The sequence below is a fragment of the Leopardus geoffroyi genome, chromosome C1 (assembly GCF_018350155.1).
Source record: "Leopardus geoffroyi isolate Oge1 chromosome C1, O.geoffroyi_Oge1_pat1.0, whole genome shotgun sequence".
Taxonomy (NCBI): Eukaryota; Metazoa; Chordata; class Mammalia; order Carnivora; family Felidae; genus Leopardus; species Leopardus geoffroyi.
Genome location: NC_059328.1, coordinates 177785723 through 177813426, shown reverse-complemented (window position 1 = coordinate 177813426; position 27704 = coordinate 177785723). Strand labels below are relative to the sequence as shown.

General features: G+C 37.6%; 1 protein-coding gene across 3 annotated transcripts in view; it reads right to left on the bottom strand.

Moving 5' to 3' along the window:
• Positions 1-27704, bottom strand: part of NAB1 (NGFI-A binding protein 1) — a 43835-nt gene that overhangs the window by 13121 nt on the left and 3010 nt on the right. For all 3 annotated transcript variants that reach the window (XM_045480544.1, XM_045480543.1, XM_045480545.1), the window contains exons 2-4: positions 19649-20486; positions 9476-9609; positions 6721-6772 (exon numbers count right to left, since the gene is read on the bottom strand). In XM_045480544.1, coding sequence (XP_045336500.1) covers positions 6721-6772; positions 9476-9609; positions 19649-20467 — 1005 coding nt within the window. In that variant the 5' untranslated portion in view covers positions 20468-20486. The remainder of the gene's footprint in view (positions 1-6720; positions 6773-9475; positions 9610-19648; positions 20487-27704) is intronic.

The following is a 27704-nucleotide window of genomic DNA, read 5'->3' as shown; positions in this document are numbered from 1 at the left end:
GCCAGGGACTTTGGCTGTTGGTTTTTCACCTCCTTTAGTTGTCAAGCTGTCTTAAACACACTGTCATAGGTACAGTATACGTAAATCAAGCTAATTTTTCTTGATTTACTCGGTTTAACCTCCTTCCAAAGACAGTGCTTTTCCTCATGCTAAGCATTTAGTTTGACAAATGGTAACGTCTTATATTTAAATACATTTTGTAATTTATGTTGTTAAATTTTCTACTCAAAACTTTTTTTTAATTTTTTTTTTTTTTTTCAACGTTTATTTATTTTTGGGACAGAGAGAGACAGAGCATGAACGGGGGAGGGGCAGAGAGAGAGGGAGACACAGAATCGGAAACAGGCTCCAGGCTCCGAGCCATCAGCCCAGAGCCCGACGTGGGGCTCGAACTCACGGACCCGCGAGATCGTGACCTGGCTGAAGTCGGACGCTTAACCGACTGCGCCACCCAGGCTCCCCTACTCAAAACTTAATTGTTCGGATAAGCTTCCTTGAAATAGAAAATGGTAACTGCCACCCTTTCCCCTTTCTTCAAAGACTTCAGTTGCTATACACGCTTGGCTTTTCATACCAGACTAGCAGGAGAAAAGGTAGAATTCTAACAGTGTTTTTATAGCCAAGGTTCATGAGCACCCAGGAAGGTAGTTCTGCTTTGCAGTTTAGGAGTCAGACCTAGATTAGGAGCCCTGGCTCTGCCACTAGATAGCAATGCGGCAACTTGAGCAAGCTCCTGAGAGTTCACGGGTGTCTCCTTGGCTATACACAGAAATCATAAAGCCTCCATATAATGAGAGACAGGAAGGTTTGTGATCATGAATTTCAAATGCCTAGCAGGGACAGGCATACAATACATTCAGGAAAAAGCAGTTATTTTTCCAAGTGTCCCAGAGCTTAGGTTTGGGGTTTCTGATGAAAAAGGAAAGAATAAACATAATTCATTTTTATTTTAGCTGAAAGTGGATTTACACAAAGGGTTGTATTCCAGGTGGACAAGTTATTCATCTAGCCTTGACAGGAGAAATATTCCCAAGCCTTGCTTACTAACCTACAGGGTTGAAGAGGTGCCTTCCCTAGAGGCTCCACTGAGTTACCCTAAGGCCTCCTCAAGCTAGCAACCTTTTTCCTCTGTGTCCACTTCATTATTCTGGGAATTACAGAAAGAAAGTTCAAGATCTTTATGTTGTTTTGTTTTTTTAATTTTATTTGAGAGAGAGAACATGCAAGTGGGGTAGAGGGACAGAAGGAGAGAGAGAATCTTAAGCAGGCTCCACACTCAGTGTGGGGTGGCCTGACCTGGGGCTCCATGCCATGACCCTGGGATCATGACCTGAGCTGAAATCAAGAGTCAGACGCTCAACTGAGCCACTCAGGCGCCCCTAAAATCTCTAGGTTTTTTAATGTCAAACTTTCCCTGTAGAAAGGAGTGCTACTTAAGGACAACAGATTATGCTGAGTACTTTACTACAATATGTATCCTGTATTAAACAAAAACAATCAAATAAATAGCTAACTATCCTTCAAGGGGAACAACTGGGGTGCTTGGGTGGCTCAGTCTGTTGCAAGTCTGACTCTTGATTTCAGCTCGGGTCAGGATCTCCCAGTTCCTGAGATAGAACCCAGAGCCGGGCTCCATCCTGACAGCAAGAAGCCTGCTTGGGATTCCCTTTCTCTCTCTCTCTCTCTCTGACCCTTCCCCACTCGCACTGGCTCACACTCTCAAAACTACCATTACAAAATATCTTTAGGGTGGGAGGGAGGGGAGGGTGGGTGATGGGCATTGAGGAGGGCACCGGTTGGGATGAGCACTGGGTGTTGTATGGAAACCAATTTGACAATAAATTTTATATTAAAAAAAAAATCTTTAAAAGGGAACAACTCACTACATAATAAGAGGAAAAATATCAGACAAGGATTTTAAAACTTCTAGCCAATACTTCACAAACAGTTCAGGAAATTACATAATTCAGCAACAAGAAAACACTTTCGTTTAGTTTCGTTAGTTTATCCTAATGCACTGATAATGGCACGCAAGAAATTTTTTCTTTCCCTTACGTGTCTATTTGTGATGTCATTTCTATTTTACCTACTGACATTACATTTCTTTTTGTTCATTATAAAAATTATCTTTTTTAAGGGGTGTCTGGGTAGCTCAGTTGGGTAAGCGTCCAACTCTTGGTTTTGGCTCAGGTCATGGTCTCAAGGATCCTTACTTTAAGCCCTGTGTTGGGCAGGCAGGCTCTGTGCTGACAGTGCAGAACCTGCTTGGGATTCTCTCTTCCTCTCTCTCTGCCCCTCCTCTGCTCATGCATTCTTCTCCTTCTCTCTCAAGAAAAATAAATAAACTTAAAAATTTTTTTCTTAATTATCTTTTTAAAATGAAAAGAAGTCAGCAACTTGGCATGTATGCCAATTGGTTACTGTCAAGGATTTCAGAAACATGAAAATTAAAGACTAAATTCTCATTCATATGGACCTAGTAATTAGTAATCTGCTATAATTTACAATGTGCTAAGGTTATCTTTATAGTATATTCTTTTAATAGAGAATTAGTAATTCAAATGAAATAAGAAACACTATGTTCAAAGAATTCTAAAATCTTTCTAGTTGTACTTATGAAGTCCTTGGTGTCAGTCATATATTCTGAACAAACTGTTCTCACTGTTCTCTAAAAATGCACAGGATTTTCTCCTCTGTGTCTTTGCCCATGCTAGATAGACTACCTTTGTGATGCCCCTCTACCCTCCACCCCACATCTTTACCTTCTGAAATCCTACCCTTATTTTAAAACCCAGCCCTGGGTGGCTCAGTTGGTTGGTTGAGCGTCCAACTTCAGGTCATGAACTCGCGGTTCATGGGTTCGAACCTCGCATTGGGCCCTGTGCTGACAGCTCGGAGCCCGGAGCCTGCTTTGGATTCTGTGTCTCCCTCTCTCTCTGTTCCTCCTCCGCTCACACTCTCTCTCTTTCTCAGAAATAAATAAAGATTAAATTTTTTTTTTTAAATAAAATAAACCAGCTCAAACAGTTATCTACTCAACAGAGCCTCCCTTAATCTCTCCTCATGCCAGAAACTCTCCCCTTCGCAGTAGCCACATAGAAAGTAGATCTAGACAAAGCACTAATACTTGATGAAAAGTCTTAAGAGAGTAACAAACCTATACAATACTAACTACCTCAGTACCAGCTTCCAGAACCAATGAATAGCTCCACTATCTCAAATCTGAATTACAGTACACAAAAGAATTTGGACAAGGACTTATGCCAATACTGTATATCTTGCAAAGGATTACAGTGAATACAGGTGTAGGTACACACATGCATAACACACACACTCACACACTCTGAAGAGATAGTCACCCTGCAACACAGGAGTGCTTTTAAAAAACTAAGCAAAAACAAAACAAAATTAAAAACAAACCAACAAAAAAAAGTAAACTGCCCTAAATTCAAAGTTAAAGTCCCTATTTCTTTCTGGGAAACATCAAGAGTGGTCTATAAGAGCATTTAACATTCAACCTCAGCTGAGGTCATGATCTCACAGTTCATGGGTTCGAGCCTCATGTCAGGTTCTGTGCTGACAGCTCAGAGCCTGGAGCCTGCTTCAGATTCTGTGTCCCTCTCTCGCTCTGCCCCTCCCCCGCTCATGCTCTGTTTGTCTGTCTCTCTCTCTCTCTCTCTCTCAAGAATAAACATTAAAAAATAAAGTAGCCTGCAGTTGACTAGTCATGTGTGTTATTTGGGAGAGGTTAGAACTGTTATTCACAGAAAAAGAAAATGCTGATTATCTTAATTCTAAATCCAGAACCCTTCAAATGGCTTTATGAACACTAGTAAAACAATAAACTAACCATACAGAACTATCATTCAATTATCTATAGTGCACATATTTAAAGGAACAGAAGGGTCACATCTAATGCTATAACCTAATACTCTGAACTACTAAAATGAAACTCAAAACATTGTGACTGGATACAAAAAATACTTTGCTTAAATTTCAGATAAGGGCCACTGAGAAGGTCAGAAAGATTTATCAATACAGCCTAACAAGAAAAAAATTACAGATCAGTCTGTGAGGTTCGTGATCTCAAACTTTCAATGTTTAACAGTGATCTCTGCAAACAGACAATGAGGGAAACTGGGGCTTAAATGTGAGAACAGCCTGAGTCAGGATCACAACAGGTCCTGAGTCAGGGCCAACAGTGGGAGAGGGAGGTGGTCAGAACTTCTAGCCTAGCAGCTGACTACCTTTTCCGGTCATTGGGTAGGTTTTATACCTTTTCCTCTAAATCCTCTCTCTGATGGCACGTGCCTTCTTAGCAGTCTCTGTGTTTACCTGCCTTCCCTCTCAGTGGCAGAGTCACCAAATCTACAGGGATCCTCTCTCATTACCTTGGGATGCAACAGGATAAAACTATTTCACTAGTTAGATTATCTTCTAATGGCCTTTTGGATCATTTCAACAATTTTTTTTGCATAGTATCTGAAGCTAACCCATCTTAAACATTACTCAAGACCTAATAAGAGGTTGATTACAAATATAAGCACAACGTTTTAAATTCTTCCCTTCTTTAAGAACCACTGCTTTAGGCTAAAGTTTTTAAGAAATCAAAGATACTTAACCATGGCCATTCATTATTTCATCTAACAGATTTTATTAAGTGCCTATTAAGTGCAAGGCACTATTATAAAATCTGAGTATAAAGTAGTGGACAGATAAGAGCTGTACTCTCATCTAATGGGGAAGACTGATAATAAAAATAAATACATAATAGTTTCAGGTACCAGTAAGTCTATGAAAACAAACAAACCAGGAAAATGAGCCTAAATGTGATTTTGAGGTAAAGGTGCCTTTTTAGAAAGGGAAGCAGGTATGTCAGAGCAAATTCTCAGCTATGAGCTAAAGCCAGGTGAAGAGCTAAAGATCTAGGTAGGGGAACAAACAGTGAGTGATGAGGCACAAATGAGTTTGGCATGTGCCAGCAACAGAAAGTGGGTCAGTGTAGCTGGGACACAGTAAGAATGGGGAAGTGTGGTAGCAGATGAGGCCAGAGATACAAAGTTAGAGTCAGATCATAGAGGATCTTAGATGCCTCAGGAAAAAGTGTAGATTTTATTTTAGGTACAGTAGAAAGCCCTGGAAAGATTTAAGCAAGGAAGGGATTTATGTTTGTTTGTTTGTTTCTTTCTTTTTTTCTTTTGTAATTGTTTTTTTTTTAAATTTTTATTATTTTTTTATTTTTGACACAGCACAAGTGGGGGAGAGGGGGACAGAGGATCGGAAGCAGTCTCTACACTGTCAGCAGTGAACCTGATGTGGGGCTCAAACTCACTAACCGTGAGATCATGATCCTAGCCAAAGTTGGATGCTCAACCGAGCCACCCAGGTGTCCCAGGATTTATGTTTTTAAAAGATAACTGTGGCTTTGGTATGGCTGAAAGATTAGTCCAAACAGATGCTTAGTTAAAATAATGAGAGAATTTACAATAGTCAAACAGAGTTTATTTGTTTGAACTTGAAATTAAATAATGGATGGCTAAGAGAATTAATGACCCCCTCCCCTCCCCCCCCCTTGTCAATCCCCTGCCCAAGACAAAAAGGAAGGAGCTCTCTGACTTCAAATTTCTACTCTGCTTCAGACTGGCCTTTAAAAAGTATTTATTCCAAATTAAGGAACAGTGGTTTTGAAACCATTCTATAGTTCTGACAGCCCTAACAAAAGCTCGTTTTTCTTGCTCAACTCCCACCTTACCTCTTGCAAGCCTAAAATCTGAAGGGACAGCCTCAACCACAATCCTCTAAGAGGCTTAATTATAGGCAAGTCTCCATTACTTGCAGCTACTAAATTGTCATTTCTCTCAGATTGTTAATATAAATAAACCTTGGCTCCTCTAAATGTATTTGATAAGATGACTAAATAAATAAGATTATAAAAGAAATCATTTGGAGCCCCTGGGTGGTTCAGTTGGTTAAGTGTCCGACTCTTGATCATGGCTCAGGTCATGATCTCACAGTTTGTGACTTCGAGCCCCACAGTGAGCTCTGTGCTGATGGTGCAGAGACTGGTTTGGATTCTGTCTCTCCTTCTCTCTGCCCCTCCCCTGCTTGTGCTCTCTCTTTCTCTCAAAAAAATAGATAGATAGATAGATAGATAGATAGATAGATAAAATTAAAAAAAAAAAAAGAAAGAAAGAAATCATGTAACCAGGAGAGTTTTAAATCTATAAGCAACACCCACCGACATATCAACCTGTAATAAAATGACTGGACATCAATCTCATCATTGTTTTCTAAGAATTTCTTCAGTTTCCTAGTTCAAATTAGATACTTCAAAGCAACAAAATTCTATATTGTTTTAAAGATTCCAGGGGCGCCTGGGTGGCTCAGTCGGTTAAGCGGCCGACTTCGGCTCAGGTCATGATCTCGCGGTCCGTGAATTCGAGCCCCGCGTCGGGCTCTGTGCTGACAGCTCAGAGCCTGGAACCTGTTTCGGATGCTGTGTCTCCCTCTCTCTCTGACCCTCCCCCGTTCATGCTCTGTCTCTCTCTGTCTCAAAAATAAACATTAAACAACAGAAATTTGTAAAAAAAAAAAAAAAAAAAAAAAAAAAAAAGATTCCAAAATTCACATTTTTCACTTGTTCATGGAATATCCTTTTTTTTTGGTTTGAATTAGTAAATAAACATTATTAGCATGAAAATATATAATGCATAATCTTACCTCCACTTTAATTCTCTTCGGAGATAATTCATCTCTTTCTCCACATTTTGACCTGAAGAGAAAAACTTGAGAAGGTAAAAAATTTTATCCTGAAGACATCTCAATCTATAAACTTCCACCAAAACATATACCACTGGAACCTTTACACTGGAAATAAGAGATTCATAGTGAACATGGACATAATAAAGAAGAGACTTTTTATCACTTCTAAATAAAATTAGAAAAATATGCAGACACACTTATACACTTTAAAAGGCCACTACCTAAGAACTACCCACAAAGAAATTACTTAATAAATATGTAATGATCACATAATATAAAAGGAAAAAAAAATCAAGGAGGTTTACACTGCATGATATCCTTTTATGAATCAGTAGAAACACTTCAGGATAAAATGACCAGTGGCTCTTTAAGATGAATGCTTAAGGCTACATAAGATTAAAATACATTTTGTCTATCTATTGAAACTACAGAGGCATTTTCCCTTGACCTACAGATCCCTCTTCTGGGAAATCTCCCAAAGGTACCTACAAATATATGAAATACTATGGTCACTTAAACTACAATAAGCCATCAATTCTAAGTTATCCCTCAAAATAAAGACGTTAAAATGTAAAAAAAAAAGTATATCTCAGAACCAACAAAATACGTATGATGTTATCTATTATGGTGCTATTTATAATGATAAAAGACTAGAAATAACTCCAGTATCCATCAATAGGGGACTGGTTAAATAAATCATGGTATATCCACGCAATGCAATACCATGCAGATGCAAAAAATAATGCTAGATGTGTACGTACTAACACGACAAGATCTCCAAGATATGTTAAAAGCAAGATATAGAATAATGTAAATATATGCTGCCTATTTTGTTTTGGAAAAAAGGTAAAAATGAGAAAATATATTTATATTTGTTTGCAAGTGCATAAACACACACTAGAAAGCTGAAAGAAAACCTAATAAAACCATTTACACACTGAGGAGAGGAAGAGGGTAAAAAGACAGGAACCAGAGTGCAACTTTTTTATATTACATATTCACATAGTTTTGACTTTTACGTGATGTAAAAGTCTTATATATTTAAAAATATATTTAACTTAAAAAATATATAAATGTACATACTACAAGAAATAGCTAAAAACTGTTGAAAGCAGCTGCCTCTAAGATGTGATGTGATACTCAGAAGGGGGAAGGCATGGAGCAGAGAAACTGCTGAGTTTCATCATAAGCCCTGTGTACTGCATGACTCCCTAAATCCTGTATATGTATTACTCTGATTAAAGCAAATCATTTAAATAAAGCAATCAGAGAGGCGCCTGGGTGGCTCAGTCAGTTAAGCATCCGACTTCGGCTCAGGCCATGATCTTGAGGTTCATGGGTTCAGTCGGGCTCTGTGCTGACAGCTCAGAGCCTGGAGCCTCCTTTGGATTCTGTGTCTCCCTCTCTCTCTCTGCTCCTCCCCCCACTCGTGCTCAGTCTCTCCCTCAAAAATAAATAAACATTAAAAAAATTAAATTAAGCAGTCAGAAATTTTGTAGAATACAGTGAAAAAATAAATATATCACTGAATCAGCTCTTGATTAGGTTGTTCATTTAGTCTGCAGAATTTTACTTTGTGTCAGTTTGTAAACATGTGGGATCTTTCTTTAGGCAGGGTAGCAAATGAGGCTGCTAGGAGTTGGGGGAAATCATGACAATGACAGCAAATGCCTACAACAGTGGTTTTTCAATTTGGAGCAGGCACCAGAATAATCTGAGATACTTGTGAAAATGTGGATTCCAAGGTTCCATCCAGAAACTGTGATTTATTAGGGCCAGGAAGGGTGCTCAGGATGTGGTTTCTGAATACACATTCAATTACTCCAATGCCAGTGGTCATCGGCATCTCCTCAGAGAAGCAGTCGCACACACAACTGATGGTGAACGAGAAGTTAGGGTCCATGTGGAACCGAAGAATACAATCAAAATGGTACTACAACCATTTTGCTTAGGGTTTAAGTGAGGATGAGATAAGAGGAATAAGATATTTATATCAAATTTTAAAACCACAGGGGCGCCTGGGTGGCGCAGTCGGTTAAGCGTCCGACTTCAGCCAGGTCACGATCTCGCGGTCCGTGAGTTCGAGCCCCACGTCGGGCTCTCGGCTGATGGCTCAGAGCCTGGAGCCTGTTTCTGATTCTGTGTCTCCCTCTCTCTCTGCCCCTCCCCCGTTCATGCTCTGTCTCTCTCTGTCCCAAAAATAAATAAACGTTGAAAAAAAAAAAAAAAAAAAACCACACTGCTTTTCAACAATTAAGTTTTTTATTTCAAATATTCCATATTGCACTTCCATATTTTACATGTCCATATTCCACATCATCTGGTATCTTTCAATTTTCCCTTAAATACTCATCAATGGAGTCTTTTTTATCTATTCTGCTAATCTCATTAGCTTGCAAACACCCTGCAGCAAAAGGAACCCCTTTGCTTCCTCAGAGAGTTCAACAAGTTCATATGGTAAGTGAGTATACAAAAAAGCCTACACATGCTGGCTGACTAAATCCCATCCTCACACTCAAAACCAAAGCATCTGTGTGCGAAGAATGTCTAAAATCACTACCAGAACGATGCTGTAATACTAGGGAACTGTCTTTCAAAAGAAAGACAAAAGAGGATTTCAACAAAACAAGAAAAACCACTTTAGCAATGTCTGGAAAAATGTCCTACTCCCATAAAGCAATGTAAAAATATTGCCAATTAGTTAGACACTTACTTGGTGGTTCTGTAGGTATATTTGTAGGTGACTTCTCGAGAAATCTGCCTAGCCAGGGCAAATAGTTCATCTCTTCTCGTCAGCAGGGCGTTATCCTTCACACAGAGCTGAGCAGCCGCTTCATTAACAGTGAGCTGTGGATCCAAAACCAAGTTTAAAAGTTATAAACACCCTCATTTCACCAGTGTGAAAAATGCTTCACTTAAGGATATAAAAATGTCAGGTCATTATATAATGAGATCGTAATTTATAAAAATCAGGATGGGCCTTTCTTTATTCCTTATTAGTCCTAATGCCTAATTTCACAAGAAAATCACATCATCTACCATCTCTCAGGACTCAAAGTAATCAAAACAGTCATCTTGGTTTTAGATATTTATATGCTTAAAATACTTTTGTTTAGGTATGAGAATTTATAGAAAGTAAGCAAAATAAAATAAAAATAAAAAGTAAAAAATGTTCTGTATCTCATTTTTATGAAAAGCCAGGGGATAGGATATGATTTGGTGATAACATTCCCCTAACTAAAAATGAGTATACATGGTCTGACATATTTTTCAAAGTGAACGGATATGAAAATTCTTAGAAAGGAATAAAAATTAGATGACTGGAGTTAAATATTTATCAAATCACTTAGTACCAGAGTTATTACAAATTAGGGCCAAAAAGGAAAATCACTGTCTTGGAGTCAGTAATTCTCTAAAATTCATTGAATTCTACTTTTTCATCAGTGTTAAATAATGCCAATACAGAGTTGCTACCTGACAAAACATTCTGTAATGAAATTTAAGTAGCAAATGTTACCTTTTAAATTCAAAACCTATTAATTTTTTCATAAATCAGAAAAAGTTTTTTTCACATAATTTTACCAACTTAAATTGATGGAGGGAACTGCGAAGAGGTATATCACACTTTTTTAAAAAGCAAGAAACATGCTGGTTCCACACATGACTGATGGCAAGATGAGAATGGGATTTGATGGCAGACAGATCTGAGAGGAGTCTTGCTCCATCACTTAGCATCTGTAGGACTTTGGGCATGTAAAATCTTCTCAGAGCCTCAGTTTTCTCAGAGGCAAAAACAGGATAATCAAAACGGGAACTACCTCAAAGGATTTTAACAAGAGATAAATAAGGAGACACACGTGGCACAAAGTTGTTCTTAGTTCTTGGTTTCCTTTCATAAAAAGGCAGGCATTTACTTTCTCCCTACCCAGGCATCCCACTTTATTCATAAAAATCATCTGCATTTAAATTTTCAAAAATAGAAGCAAAAGAAGAAAATAAATGCAGAATGCACACCTTCCATCTACTAACATTTTAATGTGTATAGTCTACTATCTGTCTGTGAACATATAAACATACACGTGAATATAGATTTGCAATTGCCTTTTCTCACATACGCTACATTTTTGTACATCACGTATTAAGGCAGAAAGGTGGTTTGTTTACATCAGCACCTGGCATGTAAACTGATAAATGAATTTAAGTATTCTTTATGATCTCATTTTTACTAACTAGAAATATTCCATTATAGTTAAGAGTAATATATTATTTAAATCAACCTCACTCTGAACATTAAACTCCCCAGTTTTTCATGTACTACAAAGAAAGCTGCAAAGAACATTCTTAATTGTATATCTCTGCACACATATTCAATTATTTTCTTGGAATAAATTCCTATGAATAAACTCGTAAGGCCACAAAACATACTACATTTTAAAACTTACATATTTCACCAAATTACTCTCCAGAAAAATTGCTCCAAATCATAACGCTAGCAACAATTATATGAAGATCCATTACTCAGAATTAACTAACACTGGTTATTTTATTTTAAAAGCTTTACCAATTTAATATATTTTCAGTGACATTTGATTATAATTCACATTTCTTTAACTATAAAACAACCTTTTTTAATGTTTTTAAGTTGTTTTAAAATCTGCTTGCTCATGGCAGTTGCCTGTTTCTTCTATTGAACTATTTTGCTTCTTATGGACTTGAGGAATTCTTTACACATTAAGAACATTAACTCTTCATGTGCAGAGGTATTTTCCTTTTTCAGTTTATCATCAGCCTTATAATTTTTGTCTTGGGTACCAAGCATAGAAATTCCGTTCACACCCTAATAATACATAAATGTTTTCCTGTAATTTAGTCTAACAGCTTTATTTTTTCCACTTAAGTTCTGAAACCATTTAGAATATGTTATGATAGGGGAGCCTGGGTGGCTCAGTCGATTAGGCATCCAACTTCAGCTAAGGTCATGATCTCACAGTCCGTGAGTTCGAGCCCCGTGTCAGGCTCTGTGCTGAAGCTCAGAGCCTAGAGCCTGCTTCAGATTCTGTGTCTCGCTCTCTCTCTGCCCCTCCCCTGCTCATGCTTTGTCTCTCTCTGTCTCAAAAAAAATAAAAAACATTAAAATAAAAAAAAATTTTTAAAAGAATATGTTATATGATATAAATTACATACCTTACATCCTCCTCCCCATATTTCCACCTGTAATTTACACTGGCTTATTCTCAAATAATTTTGCTACTGACAATGTTATAATAAACCCAAGTATCCTATTTTATTTGTAATGTTTATTTATTTATTTTGAGAGAGCCAGTAAGTGAGCAGGGGAGAGGCAGAGAGAGAATCCCAAGCAGGCTCTGCACTGTTAGTGCAGAGCCCAAAGCGAGGCTTGAGCTCATAAACCACTGTGAGATCAGGACCTGTGCCTAAGTCAAGAATTGGTTGCTTAACCAACTGAGCTCCGCTGGGGCACACCCTCCCCCCCAACCCCAGGCTTCCTATTTTAAATCCACAACTGAATAGGAGAGCAAAATAGAAGCAATGTATTTTCAGTCTTCTCCCCTCTTCCTAAAGAATCATCAATAGACCAATTTCTTCCCTAAGTGCTTTTGAAAGGCACAGTGTTAATGGAGCTAAAAGTGAAATATACTTAAAGAATGATTTCCTAAATAAATTAACTTCAATTTTGGCTTAGTAGTAGCTACAATGACCTTGAAGTCCTTCTCAAGCTCCTTCTTATGTAGCCTGGTCTTTCCTGTATTGATAACCCTAAATTAGTATGGAGAACTTCTGATTGTCATTAAGATATTTTAGTTGACAACACTTTAGAGGTACCACCTTATGCACAACCAGAGAAAATAACCTTTCAACATAAACTGAAAACAGTATTTGGTATTCTTTCCACCATCCTATCAGGAACCAAAAAAGCAAACAAACATAACACATCCTTCGTTACTTGAATGCAGGCTTAAAAGATTAAAAAAAAAAGTAGACTGAGCACTCCAGGCTCTTAGGGAGACCTCTGGTATTAAAACTGAGATTGCAGAAATAACTATGGCCCACTCCAAGTTATAATAAGAAGCTGACTCATCAAGGTTACCCCTCAAAAATGTATTTTTTGGTCAGTGTTTTCTAGACTTCATACTAATTAATAATTAAATCCATAAATATTATGATATATTTCAAAAACTTATACAAATACTCTAATACAGTAGTCACTGCAGTACCATACTAGCTTTTTAAAAATTCCAAGTGTCTAATTTTGTTAAAAGTATAAAATATTCTAATTGTTTACTTTCTCCAATTCCTCTTTTTGTGGCTAAAAACACCAAAATTCCATCAATCTTGATGTAAAATATTTCTTGAAGTTAGCTTTCTATCATTTATAACTAGACTTAAAATTTCCTTTACTGGTAGTTAAAATTATAATCTTTAACAATCACATGATTTGACTTTCCACTGAGTATTGTTAGCATAAAAATACCATGAGACCGCTGTGTGATAGGGAGGCTCAAAGGCATTCAAGGCTTTCATTTTCCAGCACAGGGAGGGAATGACTGGCCCCCTCAAAGGAAACAACTAAAAAATGTTGGATGAAATGGAGGGGAAAAATATCTTAAATGCATCAATAAGCCAGCAAGACAACAGTAAGGGTTAGTCAGGCTCAAATGAATGAAGACAGTATCTCAAAGGAGTAAATTGAGGACAGTTGCTAAACCAGATGACCCTGAGTTTCAGTCTTCACGGCCTGAAGTGTGGGAACATCTCTCTGGGAAGAGAAGAAGAAAAACGCAGGATCCACTAAAGGTGAAGCATCTAAGACCCCTCCTCCACAAAGCTGAAATCCCAAAGCACTACATACCCACTATTAGCCTGAATTAAAAATACACCTGTACTCCCAGGAGAGTGCTGGGGAAATTACCTGTTTTGACCCTTGTTACTATGAGTGGGAGAAAACAGAAGATACTCTCTGGAGATTTCATAACTCCAAATCAGCCCTCACATGATTTTTAGCCCTAATTCACACTAAGTGGGCTGAGAATTTTTTTCAGAGGGTCCCAGACTTGTATTGCGCAGAAAACAGGTGCCTGGTAGAAGCAAAAGCAAATAACCTCTAGGAGAATCCATTTTCTTCCCAGACCTCCAAACATTCCCACAGTTCCAAGAAATATGAATGGTAGAAATCATAAAACATCCAAAGAAACAAGGCATCAAAAGTAATAATCAGCAGAAATGACAGCAGAATGAGCTCTCAAAGATTTCATTTAAAGAAATAAAGAGTTGAAAACATGACATGAATAATACAGTAAAGAAAAGACCAAGAAAAACTGAGAAATCAGGAGAGAAAAAAACCAGGGAGAGGCAAACAGAAGATTTCAAAAGCAGCCAGTAGTCAGATGACCACTGACTTGCAAACATAATAATGAAAACCAAAAGCCAAGGAAGTATCTTCAATTACTAAGGGAAGATAACAATATAGAATTTGATACACAGAATAAACAGCAGTTAAGAATGAGGGCAAAATTAAGCTATATTCCAGTGGTTGGGGTAGGTCAGTAGGCTTTCATTAAGAAATTCTACAATATGGGGTGCCTGGGTGGCTCAGTCGATTAAGCTTCCGACTTCAGCTCAGGTCATGATCTCGTGGTTAGTGAGTTGGAGCCCTGAGTCAGGCTCTGTGCTGACAGCTCAGAGCCTGGAGCCTGCTTCGGATTCTGTGTCTCCCTCTCTCTCTGCCCCTCCCCCGCTCACACTCTGTCTCTGTCTCTCAAAAATAAACATTAAAAAAAATTTTTTTGAAGAAATTCTACAACATGTACCTCAGGCTAAAGGAAACTTAATTCCAAATAGTAAACCTGAGATCTGAAGAGGGGGAGGCAGGATAGAAATATAAAATAAGGGAAATGAATTCAAAATATTAGTCATTATAATAAATGTAAAAAGGTCAAATATTACAGTGAGAAGACAAAATTTGACTCGATTTTTTTGAGAAATCCAACTATTGGTATTTACAAGAGATGTATGTAAAACATGGATTCAGAAAAACTGAAAGTAAAAGGATGCAGAAAACATAAAGCGATTACTAACAAAAAGAAAGCACATGTATTTATATTAATATCAAACAAAATGGGCTTTTTTTTTAATATTTATTTTTTGGCAGAGCGCAAGCGGGGGAAGGGCAGAGAGAGGGGGACAGAGGATCTGAAGCAGTCTCTGCACTGACAGGCTGTCATCGCAGACCCCAATGTGGGACACAACTCACAAACTGCAAGATCATGACCGGAAACAAAATCTGATGCTCAACGAACTGAGCCACCCAGGTGTGCCCAAAATAGGCTTTTAAAGCAAAATGTGTTATTAAAGATTGATATAGTTACTGCAAAATACAAAGAGAAACAGACAACTCCACAATCACAGTAGGTGATTTTCAAACAAAAGTCTTCCTGATAGAGCAAGCAGACCAAAATAAAATGAAATGAAATGAAATGAAATGAAATGAAATGAAATGAAATGAAATGAAATGAAATAAAATAAAATAAAATACTACTTTAGAAGGTCTAGTGAAGTTAATAAGCTTGTTAAAAGACACAGAACGCTCTACCAACAGCTACAGAAGCACATAAAAAACACCACATACTGAACTGTAACTAAAATCTCAACAAATCTTAAAGCTTTGGCATCATGCAAACCTTGTGTTCTGACCACACTGTAATTCAGTTAAAAATCATTAGAAAAATAATTAAGGGAAACCCCTCATATTTGGAAATAAAAAAACATATAAATAGTTCATGGGTACGAAATCATAAATAAAAAGAGAAGTAATCAGAACTGGAAAAAAATAACTTCATACCAAAACTTTGGGAATTATGCTAAATCAATTTAACCAGGTCTTAAGACCACTGCTGATTCTTTAGCTTAAAAAAAAAGTTTATAACAATGATTAATTCTGTAATTCTTTACTGCCCATGTACAGTGCATTTGGAAACAAATATAAAAATACATACAAGAAAAAAGAATTTTAAGTACCCGAGAAAGTTGAAAAAATGTTTTCAGGTGTAGATAACTTTTTGATTTTCATCCACTAAAGACCTACATACAGCTCTATGTCTTGAAAGATTGAAAGAACGGTATCCACTGCGTGTATATGAAGAAAACTCACAAACAGGAACAGTGAATTAACAGTAAATCATGTATTTCTATATTTGGAAATTGAAGACAAACCAGTATCGTTCTTTAATCTTAGGAATTTAGAAAAAACTCAAATATCTTTCATTCATTTTAAACAGTCAAGTGAGAAAATGTGAAATTATCATACTTAGATGGTACACTTAATGTAGCACCTTCTCTTTTAATTCTCTCAAGATTTCATAATTTCCACCAAGCTGTTGAATGGTTACTAGTTTGAAGGAAGCATCCTGATTCATAAACATCTATCCTAAGCTATAATTTTGGACCAGATTCACATACTTGAGTTACAAATAACAAGTGGTCTAAGTTTCAAAAATACAAGCCACATATTCTAAAGCCCCCACCCCCACATCTCAGCCTACTAGCATTCATTTTGAGTGTTCTCTTATTTTGGGAAACCCACGATAATCTCATTACCTAAATACCATCTGTACCTATTTATCTACAGAAGCAAAGAACCCTTTAGCAAAAACCAAGTGTGAAATAATTTTTCTCTCTTTTAAAAGTAGGTTAGGACTTCTAAAAGAAAAAAGTGAGGTTGATTTGGTTTATTAAAGTCATCTCTTTAACATACGTTTGCTTTGATAATAATACTGGCTCAATTCTGTGTTTCATCTGCTATGTTTAAAAAAATCACATAAAAACTAGATTAAAGCATGAAACTAAAACTGCCAACATGTTTTGCCCTTTGTTTTCTACTAATGACAACCACAACAACTCCTCTATTAATTCATAGGTAGTGAAAATGTCAAAGTGTATCAGAATTATAACACTAAGTGTATTTTCTGGATCTATTCCTAAATCCTTGTGAGTCTGTTATTGTACGGCCACAATACGTATAACAATTGCAAAGGGATATGCCCAACATATATCAAATTACAGATTCGCTGTTACTTTAAGACATTTTACTAACCAATTTCCTTATTCTGAGCTCCATTATGCATCCAAATCTAAAGCATTTAAAAAGATGAGGTAGTGAAATTGCTGAAAAAAAGATTAATATACAAAAATCAGCCAGTGATAGTAATTAAAAAAAAAGTGGGGAAAAAAATTTCATTTACAATTATATCCCTTTTAAATCCTATATATTTGCCTACCCTGTATTAAACAAAATAAATTTAAATATATAATAAACATTTAATATGCATATATATAATACGCAGTACTTGACCTAACAAAAAATGTGCAAAACCTATGTGATATGTGAATAAAGAACTATAAAATTACTGAGGAATATGTAAATATAGACACTATACTTATTGTATGGGTGTTTTCATTATTGTAAATATGTCAATTTTTCCCAAGTGAATCCATACCTTTAAGGAATTTCTAATAAAAATACCAACAGAAAATTTTGGGGAATTTAACAAATGCATTAAAAATTTCATTTGAAAGGAGAAATGCATATGGCTACCTAAAAAAACAGAAGCAACAAGACTACTGAAGGAACACTTGCCTTTCCAGATACCAAAATATATTATTTAGCTATACTAATTAATGTAACTCTACACTGGTATAGGAATAGAGAGTTAGACTAATGAAATCAAACAGGACAAGATCAGTAAATAACACTACATAAAATCAAACTTCAGTATGGCAATGAGTCTGAAAGGTCAAAGGACAAATGATAATCTGTGAAAATGTTCACAACGTGAGACAAAAGGTTAATATCCTTAAAATATAAAAAGTTCTATCCAATCAATTTTTTAGAGGCTAAGAAAAACAACCCCAACATTAAAACAAAGGATAAGAACATAAAATTGGATGTCCATTACACATATAGAAAGATACTCATCCTCCCTAAGGAAAGTAAATATGAGCAATGAAAATTTTTCATCTGTTAGACTGGCAAAGATTAAAAAGAATGATAATTGTAGTATTAGCAAGAGTGTGGAGAAATGGATACCTGCATATAGTAATGGCAGTATAGAAGTTGCAGAAAGCAATTTAGCAGTATCTACTAAAATATTAAATCTAGATATTCTCTGATCCCATAATTTTATATGTTGGAAGCTATTCCATAGAAAAATATGCATGAGTCTGTCTGTAAAGGACCAGGTGTATAATATTCATGTACCACCATACATAGTATCGAAAAAATAGAATGACCTAAATGACACCAACAAGTGAATGGTTCAGGTAAATAAATAATGGCACATTCACATTATGGAATATAATGCAACACAAAAATTAAAAAGGCACCTCTATGTTTACTCACTTGGAAAGATATCTAACAGTATATTCTACTGTGAGTGTACTGTTAAATTTTTTGGGGAAAAAAAAAAAAAGGAATTTGGAGGGCCTCCTGGGTGGCTCAGTCGGTTAAGCATCCAGCTCTTGGTTTCCACTCAGGTCATGATCTCACAGTTTCCTGAGTTCAAGCCCTGCATCCGGCTCCACGCTGGCAGCACAGAGCCTTTTTGGGATTCTCTGTCTCCTCTCTCTCTGCCCCTACCCCACTTGCTCTGTCTCTCTCAAATAAACTTTAAAAAAAAAAAAAAAAAAAAAAAAAAAAAAGGAATACCAATGTGAAAATTAAAAAAAAAAAAGGAATTTGGAGAACAGTGTGCAAAATATGATCCCTTATTTGTATGTGTAAAGAAAACTATCTGAAAGTTTACAGATTCAATTACTTTACATCCTTTTGTAATGACTGAATATTTTTGCAGTAAGTATACATTCTTTTCTGTGTTAAAGTACAAATCTTAGGAGAAAAATCTAACGTTTCTTACATGGAATACTATATTCAACTGAACATTTTTTCAATCCTTACAGGATAAAAGCTATTTAAAAAATCAGCAAAATCGCCTTTTTAACTCTTCAAAATGCGTTTATTTTCTAAGCACATATTGAGTGTGTTAGACTCTGAAGATATAAAAATGAATGAGACATTACCTCTGCCTTGAAGGAACCCAAAGTAAACTGTGAGGGACAGACTAGTATTCAAATAAGTACAATGAAGTGCCGAAGTTACTATGACAGTAGTATACGTAGGGATAAAAATGGAAACGGAAAGGGAGATCATTCTACTTGTGGGAAAACATATCAGAACAGACTTAAGCTTATGCTTGAGTGAAATCTTAAAGATGATGCACTGACCAGATGGACAAGAAGAGAAAGGAAGTACGTGCAAAAGAGATATATATGCATTCTTCTAATTAAGGAAGATATTTCTGGACAGAGTGCTACAAATATACAATGATGAGAATTTGAATGCCAAATGTCAAACCAAAACAATTTTCAAACCTATAATAATAACGCTCATTTAATATAATTTTATTTTCTTTGCTAGCTGAAAATTCCTTTTAAGTTCCAGCTATTTTTTACAAATTTTTTTTCTAAAAAATGTCTACAAAAATGCTTTTTAAATGGTTGTATTTAAAATCCTGTTTTATTTCTTCATTAAAATACAAACTGCCTTCTAAGTGCACAGACTTTATGCTTTCCCTGCTTAAATTCTTCCCCTACACCATAGTTCCAAAGCTCAACATGTTTGAGTCCAACGCAAAAACACCCCAACACAATAAGCGAGGTCTATTTTCATAAAAGAGTTCATATTTTGCGAACACCTAAAGGTTCTTAACACTGTTTTCAGGGAGTGTATCTCCTTCGCTGCAAAATATTACCCAACTTACCTCTAAGGAAAAAACCTACCACACACATACAAAGAAAAATGTGGGCTTTTTACCTCATGAAGCGTGAGATGTTTCCCATCCTTTCTCTTTGAGTCAAACCTGCCATATATTGCACTGTACTTTCGAATTTCCTCCTCTTTGTGTGGATCATCGTCACTCATCTCAAAGATGTGCCCGATCATTTTGGCCAACTTCTTGTTGGTTTTTAGCAGCTCTTTCACTTCATTCAAGTCACTTTTTGGCAGGGTGGGGGCCATCCGCTCCACACACTCGGCCACAGACAGCGCGGCGGCAGCGTCCAGGGCCTCGCTACTTTCCTTCGGGGAAGCTGGGGAGCCAAGGTCTGCCGGAGAGAGGCTGTGCTCGCTCTCGGTGGCGTGGTGGCCTTGCCAGAGTCTGGACTCCCCGATACCCTGCAGCACTAAGCTCCCCACCACATCTGATTTCCCCTGTCCCAAACTCTGCACACAAGTGGTGGCAGCGCACTTGGGGATTTTCAAGTGAGGTTCCCGGGCACTGCTACTCCTGTCATAACTGCTGCAGGATATCCCCAGCCACGTTGGTGATCCCTCTGGTAACTTATAGATGGGTATGCTACTGACAGGCAGGGAAGTCAGTGGCTGATTGAAAAGGCCAGGGTTTGTAACCCAGTCTCTCAAAGCTTTCTGTAGCCTTCTGACATGAAGGGGTTTGCTAGCCATGCCCACGAGTGCCATGATTTCCAAGAATTCCTCTTCTCCAGCTTCACAGAGCTGCTGGACATCATCACCACCTTGTTGAATAAAGGCATCAAAGTAAGACAGCAGATTGGCTTTTTGTAATATTCTATACAACTGCAACTCCCCCAGGGTCCTGGGTAAGGCCGCAGCCATTACTGTGGATGGTCTTAACCTGCAAGAAGAAGAGAGGAAATACTCATCTCACTTGCTCCAAAATTCTTAAACCTGTTTTTCAGACACCACAGGATTTACAAATACAGTGTGGGAAGAACAAAGACAAGGAGCATTTGCATAGCAACTGTTAAGGAAGCATCCCCGCTCTACATAAGTTCTCTCATTTTATTCTCCTACCAATCCTAGTGGTCAATATAATTGTTTCCATTTTAAAGTGAAAACTAAAAAGAATGCAAGTAATTTGCCTAAAATCTCACAACTAGTTAAGCAGAAGTCTAAGACTCAAACCAAGGCTTACAGGGCTCTATATCCTCTAGTTTTGACTTTTCACGTTGCTGCTTCCATGGTATGGATACAGAGGTGAAGTGAAGGATAATCAAATTCAGAAGGACATAATAAGTATGTTATACTGCCATTTGCCGAATACTTATTTTGCCTCAGACAATATGACAAATACTTTACATTACATCTACAGATGGTCTCCAACTTACAGGTTTGACTTACGATTTTTCAACTTTGCGATGGTGCGAAAGCCATATGCATTCAGTAGAAACCATGCTTCAGATTTTGAATTTTGATCTTTTCCTGGGCTAGCAATACTCTCTTGTAATGCTGGGCAGCAGCAGTGAGCCAACGCTCACAGTCAGCCACACAATCATGAGGATAACAACCGATATGCTTACCATCATTCTGTGCCCATGCCAACCACTGGTTTTGACTTTCAGTATTCAATAAATTACATGGATATTCAACACTTTATTATAAACTAGGCTTTGTGTTAGATGATTGTGCCCAACTGTAAGCCAATGTAAGTGTTCTGAGCACGTTTAAGGTAGGCTAGGCTAACCAATGATGTTCAGTTAGGTTTGGTGTATTAAACGCGTTTTCAACACATGACATGTTACAACTTACTGGAATGTTACCCCAACTATAAGTCAAAGAAGATCTTTAATCCTCTCAACAGCCCTGCGAAATTGGTATAATAATTCCCATTTTATGAAGAAATTTTAGCAAGATTAGTCTGGCAGGCAGAGGAAGATAGATTTCAGTATGAATTGGAGGTGAGAAGATAGAAGGTGGTGGTAACTTAAGAACCAAGAAAAAGAGAAGCAGGAAAAATTCAAACAAATAAATGACAGGATTTGGTGATCACTTAGATGGTAAATGATGAAGGAAAGGAAATGGCTACCATTTTTTGACACTTTCTGTGATTCCACGAAGAAAAGAGTTAATAGATGACTACAGGATTACACAGTCTAAGAACCGCGACAGGCATTGGGGATACAGAAAAATCAGGATGATGAGATTCTCTTTCAAACATATGGCACTTGAAGATGGCGTAAGGTAGAATGCTTAAATAGATACGCCCTGCATGCAAAGTAACAGACTGGAGCCTAAGTGTGTATAACGGTTAGAGATACAGAATGGAAAAAGGGAGAGTGGAACAGCCCTCCAAAGAAACAGTGGAGAGCCTAAGACAGAGTCCAGGAAGAAACATACTCTTAGAACCCAATCAAGACAGAGAAGCCTGCTTTTAAAGAGACAGAACAAGACCCAGCAAAGCACTTCTTGACCTCTTAGCAGCCTTTAAAAGTTATTCACAGTTGCCTGGAGACCTCCCACATACAAAGAGGAGTTGGCCAAGTACTTCCATTTAAGAGAAACAAACATGTTGTAATCAACCTACTCCTTTAGGATTAAAAAGTATCCTATAGCCCTCCATGGAGAAAGTTACCGAAAGCCAAAAGAGTATGTACATCAGAGGAAAACGGAAGCTCCACTTGCAACTCAAAATTGTACAGAGCAACAGTTAACTGGGAGATAAGGCAAGCAGAGGAGTCTTAGGAACATCTCTAAAGGCCAGGAGGTCACCAAATCTGGGGCTTCTGTTTTATGTCATCGACCAGAATGCTATACAAAATCCTAGTCTCAGTCATCCCATTGAAGAAGAATGTAGCTCCCTAACACCCTAAGGACTGACTTCTAAGGGGACCTCTGTGTCATTCACAATCTGCTTGGATCAACTAGTGACTTCCTCAAATTTTATGGTTCTTTATTTTACAAGGGTACTGCCAGGTGACTTGATGACCTGTCCCCAAGGGTTATATCCCTTTATAAGGGATATAAAAAAAAATTTTAATTGGGGAGCAGCAGCCATCACTTGGGGTGCTACTAAAAAATACAATTTCCTACGTCACAGAGTTGTACCCTAGGAGACTCATGATTTGATAAATTTGGCAACATACACTAGAAGATCCCTATTTAGTATACCTTCTGGGTACCACAAACTCCTACATATTGTGATCATCCAGATTTTTTAAGTCTACCTTCATATTCATGCCACCTCAGCCCTCTGGATAAAAACATTCTCACATCTTCCAAATCACCCACAAGAGGATCCGCTTGCCCTCCCACTGCAGGGAGCCTCTCCAGGGAGAGAGCGTTTCATCCAGCTGGACACTAAAACATAAGAACACAGTTCTTTGGAACTACAGACCCAAGATAAAGTCCGTATTGAACTACATTATACCAAATAGAAGGACTTCTAGAAAGTGTCTGAGGTAGAAAAAAGGAAACCTCCTTTCCCATCATGCACCTAATGCAAGAGCTTCAAAGACTTTCAGCTCAAGAGTATACAAAAAAAAAAAAAAAAAATACAGGTACACACACAATCTTTTTAATAAAAGGACTATAACTTTGCAGGGTTTGTGATGATTTCATCATATGTGCTCCCCCAAATTATACAATAAAGGAAAGACTACATGAGAAAATCTGTAAGAATAGTTTTTGAATCTTTTTATTAGCAATAAGAAAGGAAAGGAATATATGTTAGACAAATATAAAAGAGAAAAAACTTAAGGAGAACTAAAGACCCAAACTTAAGTTTTATTCTTCTGACATTAAGTCTATAAGTTTGGAAAATATTAATTTAAAATGTCTATCCTTTCTCATCTTTACCTAGAAAGAAAAGAAACGCTCTAGTTCCTAAGGGGGTAAGAAAGCAGTGCCATTAAGAAAGCAGTAATTATTATACTGCCTCCGTAATGACTGATAGGACCAAATGTGCATTTCCAAAGTCAAGATACCAGATGAAAGATAAATAAGTCAACTATTTAGAGTCCCAGGAGGCTTCTAAAGGCCCACACTGACTGCTGGGAAAGGAGTTTTCTCCTTAAGCTTTTGCTTTAGGAGAATGTTTCAGTTTCCTACAAAAGCCAGTTGTGATAATTTAAACACCCACCACTTCATACATTAACTTGATTTGATGTAAAAGAAAATTCTTATAAGATGAGTTTTTCTGTTTTTACAAACGCTGTATCTATTCATGCTTCAACATGAAGGTCAAACAAGTCAAGAGCAAGCATCTATCTACATCTCTCCAATCTTTAGTAAATATAAAAAGATCCGAACGACAACACGATAAGCAGGTAGCTAATAGTATAGTAAATCTACTCAGCTGAAAACTACTGCTACCTAGCCTTTGCAGGATGCTGAAACAACCATGCTGAGTCTGACCTTTTTATGAATTCCAAAGTTAAGAGAAACCGGTTACTAATTTTTACTGCATTCAAAATCTCAACCAAAGGCCTGCTGCCTATATACAGCAAACCTCCACTTGTACTAGCTTGAATGTTCTCAGCCTGGTCAGTTCAAGAGGAAGAGGAATTAAACAACAATGGATTCAATTAAGGCCATTTGTTATTCATTAATCTATTTTTAATGGTAATAATTGTTACAGAACCTTAGAAACAAACTCACTTTGCTTCCTTACTGGATACCATCAGTCACCTGTCAGATTCTAATTATGCTCAATAAAATAAGGGGTTAGCTTGGCCCAGAAAACTTGACAGGTCAACTCCTACTATTTTGTCCTTGAACCACAACGAAGCACTTAATATGGCTACAGGAAACAAAACTTCTCTGGCATTTAGTGTAGGACAGAGGCCTTTACTGGTCACTAGAGAAACGAACCTTTCCCTTAAACCTGCCTGAATCCATTCCAAGAAGCTTCAGCCTGCCTCCTGGTCCTACAACTCTATCAAAACTCTCAAGCAGCTATTATCATTAGCCTCTCTCTTTAACCTCTCTGCAGCTTGACCGAACTCCATGAAACACTCTATACCTGGTAATGGCAATGCCTTCCTTAAGTGCAAGAGTTCTCTCAACTTTTACATTAAATCTCTTTTCTATTGTCTTTCCATATTCTCCATCAAAAGAGAATCTCAACCACTCCCAGGCTTCAATTATCACAAAAAGCAGACTGACCTCCAAATCGTTATCTGAAGATTGGACCAGTGCCAGGGACCATGGGGTTACTGGCAAATGTGCAACAAGCACTGGCTACTGAGTAAAAAACATGCCTTTCACACAGGCCTACTTTGTAAATGAAAGTAAACACTTTGTGATTTAATAAAATAATAAACTTATTTACAAGTGTAACCGAATTCACAGTAGTGGTCGAAGTGGTCACAGTAGCTGTTGTCATTACAGTATATGCTTCTCACTCAAAAATACTAAAAATCAATGAACATGTGCAATTTTTTAATTAAAAAAATAATCTTCGTAACTGAAAAGTTTGAGAACCATCAGACCAAATCATTTTTCTGATAATTTCGCATTTCAACTACTACCTGGAAATTGTCAAAACTTCACATTTTCCTCCCTTCTTCCACACTCCCAAATCTACTCTTCCCAACTCTTATTTCTTTAGTTGCGCCACTACTCTTTCATCTTTGTTTTCCTCTTCCTTTCTCAAATCCTCATCTCTTTAAACCACATCACCACCCTTTTTCTTTCTCTGCCTCAAAAGCACCCAATTCTAGTTTTGACTGCTTCTTGCTTCAACTTTGAAAACAGCTCCCCCTTACCTTCAATACATCCCATACTGCAATACCAACTTTATCTTCCTAAAGATCTTCCTCTTTACTCCACCTGTGCAAATGCCCCCACTGCAAGGGAAAGAAATCCAAACTACTCATACAGGCATCCCAGACCCAAACCTACCTTTCCAGCCTTCTCTCTGGTCCCAAACATGCCCCTGTGCTCATGCCAAACTGATACACCGGGCATTCCTCGAATGTGCCTCCCACTTCCCTGCCCCTGTGCCAGGCACGCTCCCTCCCACCCACCTCCACTAGCCTTTTCCATAAAGTCTTTCCCACACCCCCTTGGTGTAGGTGTCCTCTCCCTTCTCTGAACCCCACACTACTTCCTGTCTCATTTTTTCCCCACTTATTCAAATATGCCAGTTACTGACCTAGTCCTGGGGATCTGGAAGAAAGATGACCTTCATGGGGAATGAGTTAAGAGGGAGTAGGAAGACAGATAAGCAGACACTTAAACACTGTGACAAATGCCATTCTAAGTGTTATACATAAGAAGCCACAGAACAGAGAAGCAACCCCACCTGGCTCTGCGGAACAGGTTACTGTCAGGCTATAAGCTCCCTGAGGGTAGGAACCGGCCTCGTTATCCCCCTCTGTTCCTGGCAAAGTGCTCAATGTAGAATAAAGTCTCTATGAAGGCTGCTGTTGAATGAAACCAACATTTGAGACAAAATCTGATCATTGGCCCCCTTTCACATACCAAAAGGGATGCTCTCTGTGTAAACTGGTGTGCTGAAGAATTTCGAATCTAGTTAACAGTGCTATAGCTGTTACTTTCCCTATGATCTCCTACATTCTCTCATCCTCAATATTTATTTCTCATAAGGCTGTATGGTTGATTCCCATAACATGGCTATTTTTCCAAGAGATCAAAGGATGCATTCCCTGATGCAGAAACTACACATGATTAGTGTTAGAATATACTTCATGTGTTAGTCCAGACCCAGCACCAGCATTTTAAGAGATCATGAAAGAGAAGTCTTTTCCCTCCATTTCTACAAATAAAAATGCAATAGAAGCTATCCTCAAATAACAAATACCAAATGGATTCATAATCACTACTCTTCAATCCTCCTCTTCATGACATAGGAAATATACACACTTTTGTGAAGTCTGTGGCATTCCAAAGAGGAGAGACTCTTCCAGCAGTGAGGAGAAAGCAAGGGCAAAATCCCAGTAAAATGTGACTGATTTTTTATGCAAAGGACTATAAATTCCTTCCTCCCAACACAGCCTGAAATTTTTACTTTAAAATTGTCTAAGTTAACAGCAGCTTCTTACAGATTTATAAAAAATGTGAAAAAAACTTGGGAAGTTAGCTCATGAGTCATTTACAGATTAAGGTGAATTAGTTCCACCAGACTGTTTTCCTCTTAACATCTAGATGAGATCCAGTGTGTGCCAAAGGAATGAAAGATAGGGACTGGAAATGGTAAGGAAAAAACAGGAAACTTGAGGGTAGAGACCGCATTTAAAGCCTCTGAAGTACCACCAAGTTCGGAAGACTGTAGCTTAAAGGTATAGGGCCTGGGGAGAAGGGCTCAGTGGGTTACGACACAGGTTGAAACACAAAAGGTTTACGAAAAGCCAGAACTGGGCTTAGGAATGGATGAGCCTTAAGCCTAGGAAATGAATTCTAACTTTCGTCCTAGTCCTACAACTCAAGTTAAAATAATTAAGTTTAGTTACATCACGGCTTATACTTAAGACTGCAGACTTGGCCTAGGCACTAACTCCTGTATGTTCCAAGTGCCAAATAATTTACTTAAACACATTTACTACTAAGCATTTAGTGATCTTAAGGTATTTTGGATCTCATTGCTGTCATAGCTCTGAATTAAACACATAGCTCCTAATGGATATTAGTCGTAACTTGGGAAACTTAAAATGTTCCCTCCTATTGATTTTTTCTGATTTCTGAATGAAGCTGGAGAAAAATGTCTTACAGACCCCTTAAAGTTTTAATTAAAGTATCCAATGCTTAAGTTTAATCTATTAAATTAGAAAAACAGTATATTTATTTTTTCAATTAAACAATAACTACGCATTAACATAGGTATTTTATAGGATACAGCTGGAAATTCTTCAATTAACTCACAGCCAAATCATTCAAGAAACATTGTCCTCTGAGCACACAGAATGCATGTAGTGTATATAAATGTTATCACTTTTTTCAGAAATTTCTCTTTGGGGCGCCTGGGTGGCTCAGTCGGTTAAGCGTCCGACTTCGGCTCAGGTCATGATCTTGCGGTTCGTGAGTTTAAGCCCCGCGTCGGGCTCTGTGCTGATGCCTCGGAGCCTGGAGCCTGCTTCGGATTCTGTGTCTCCCT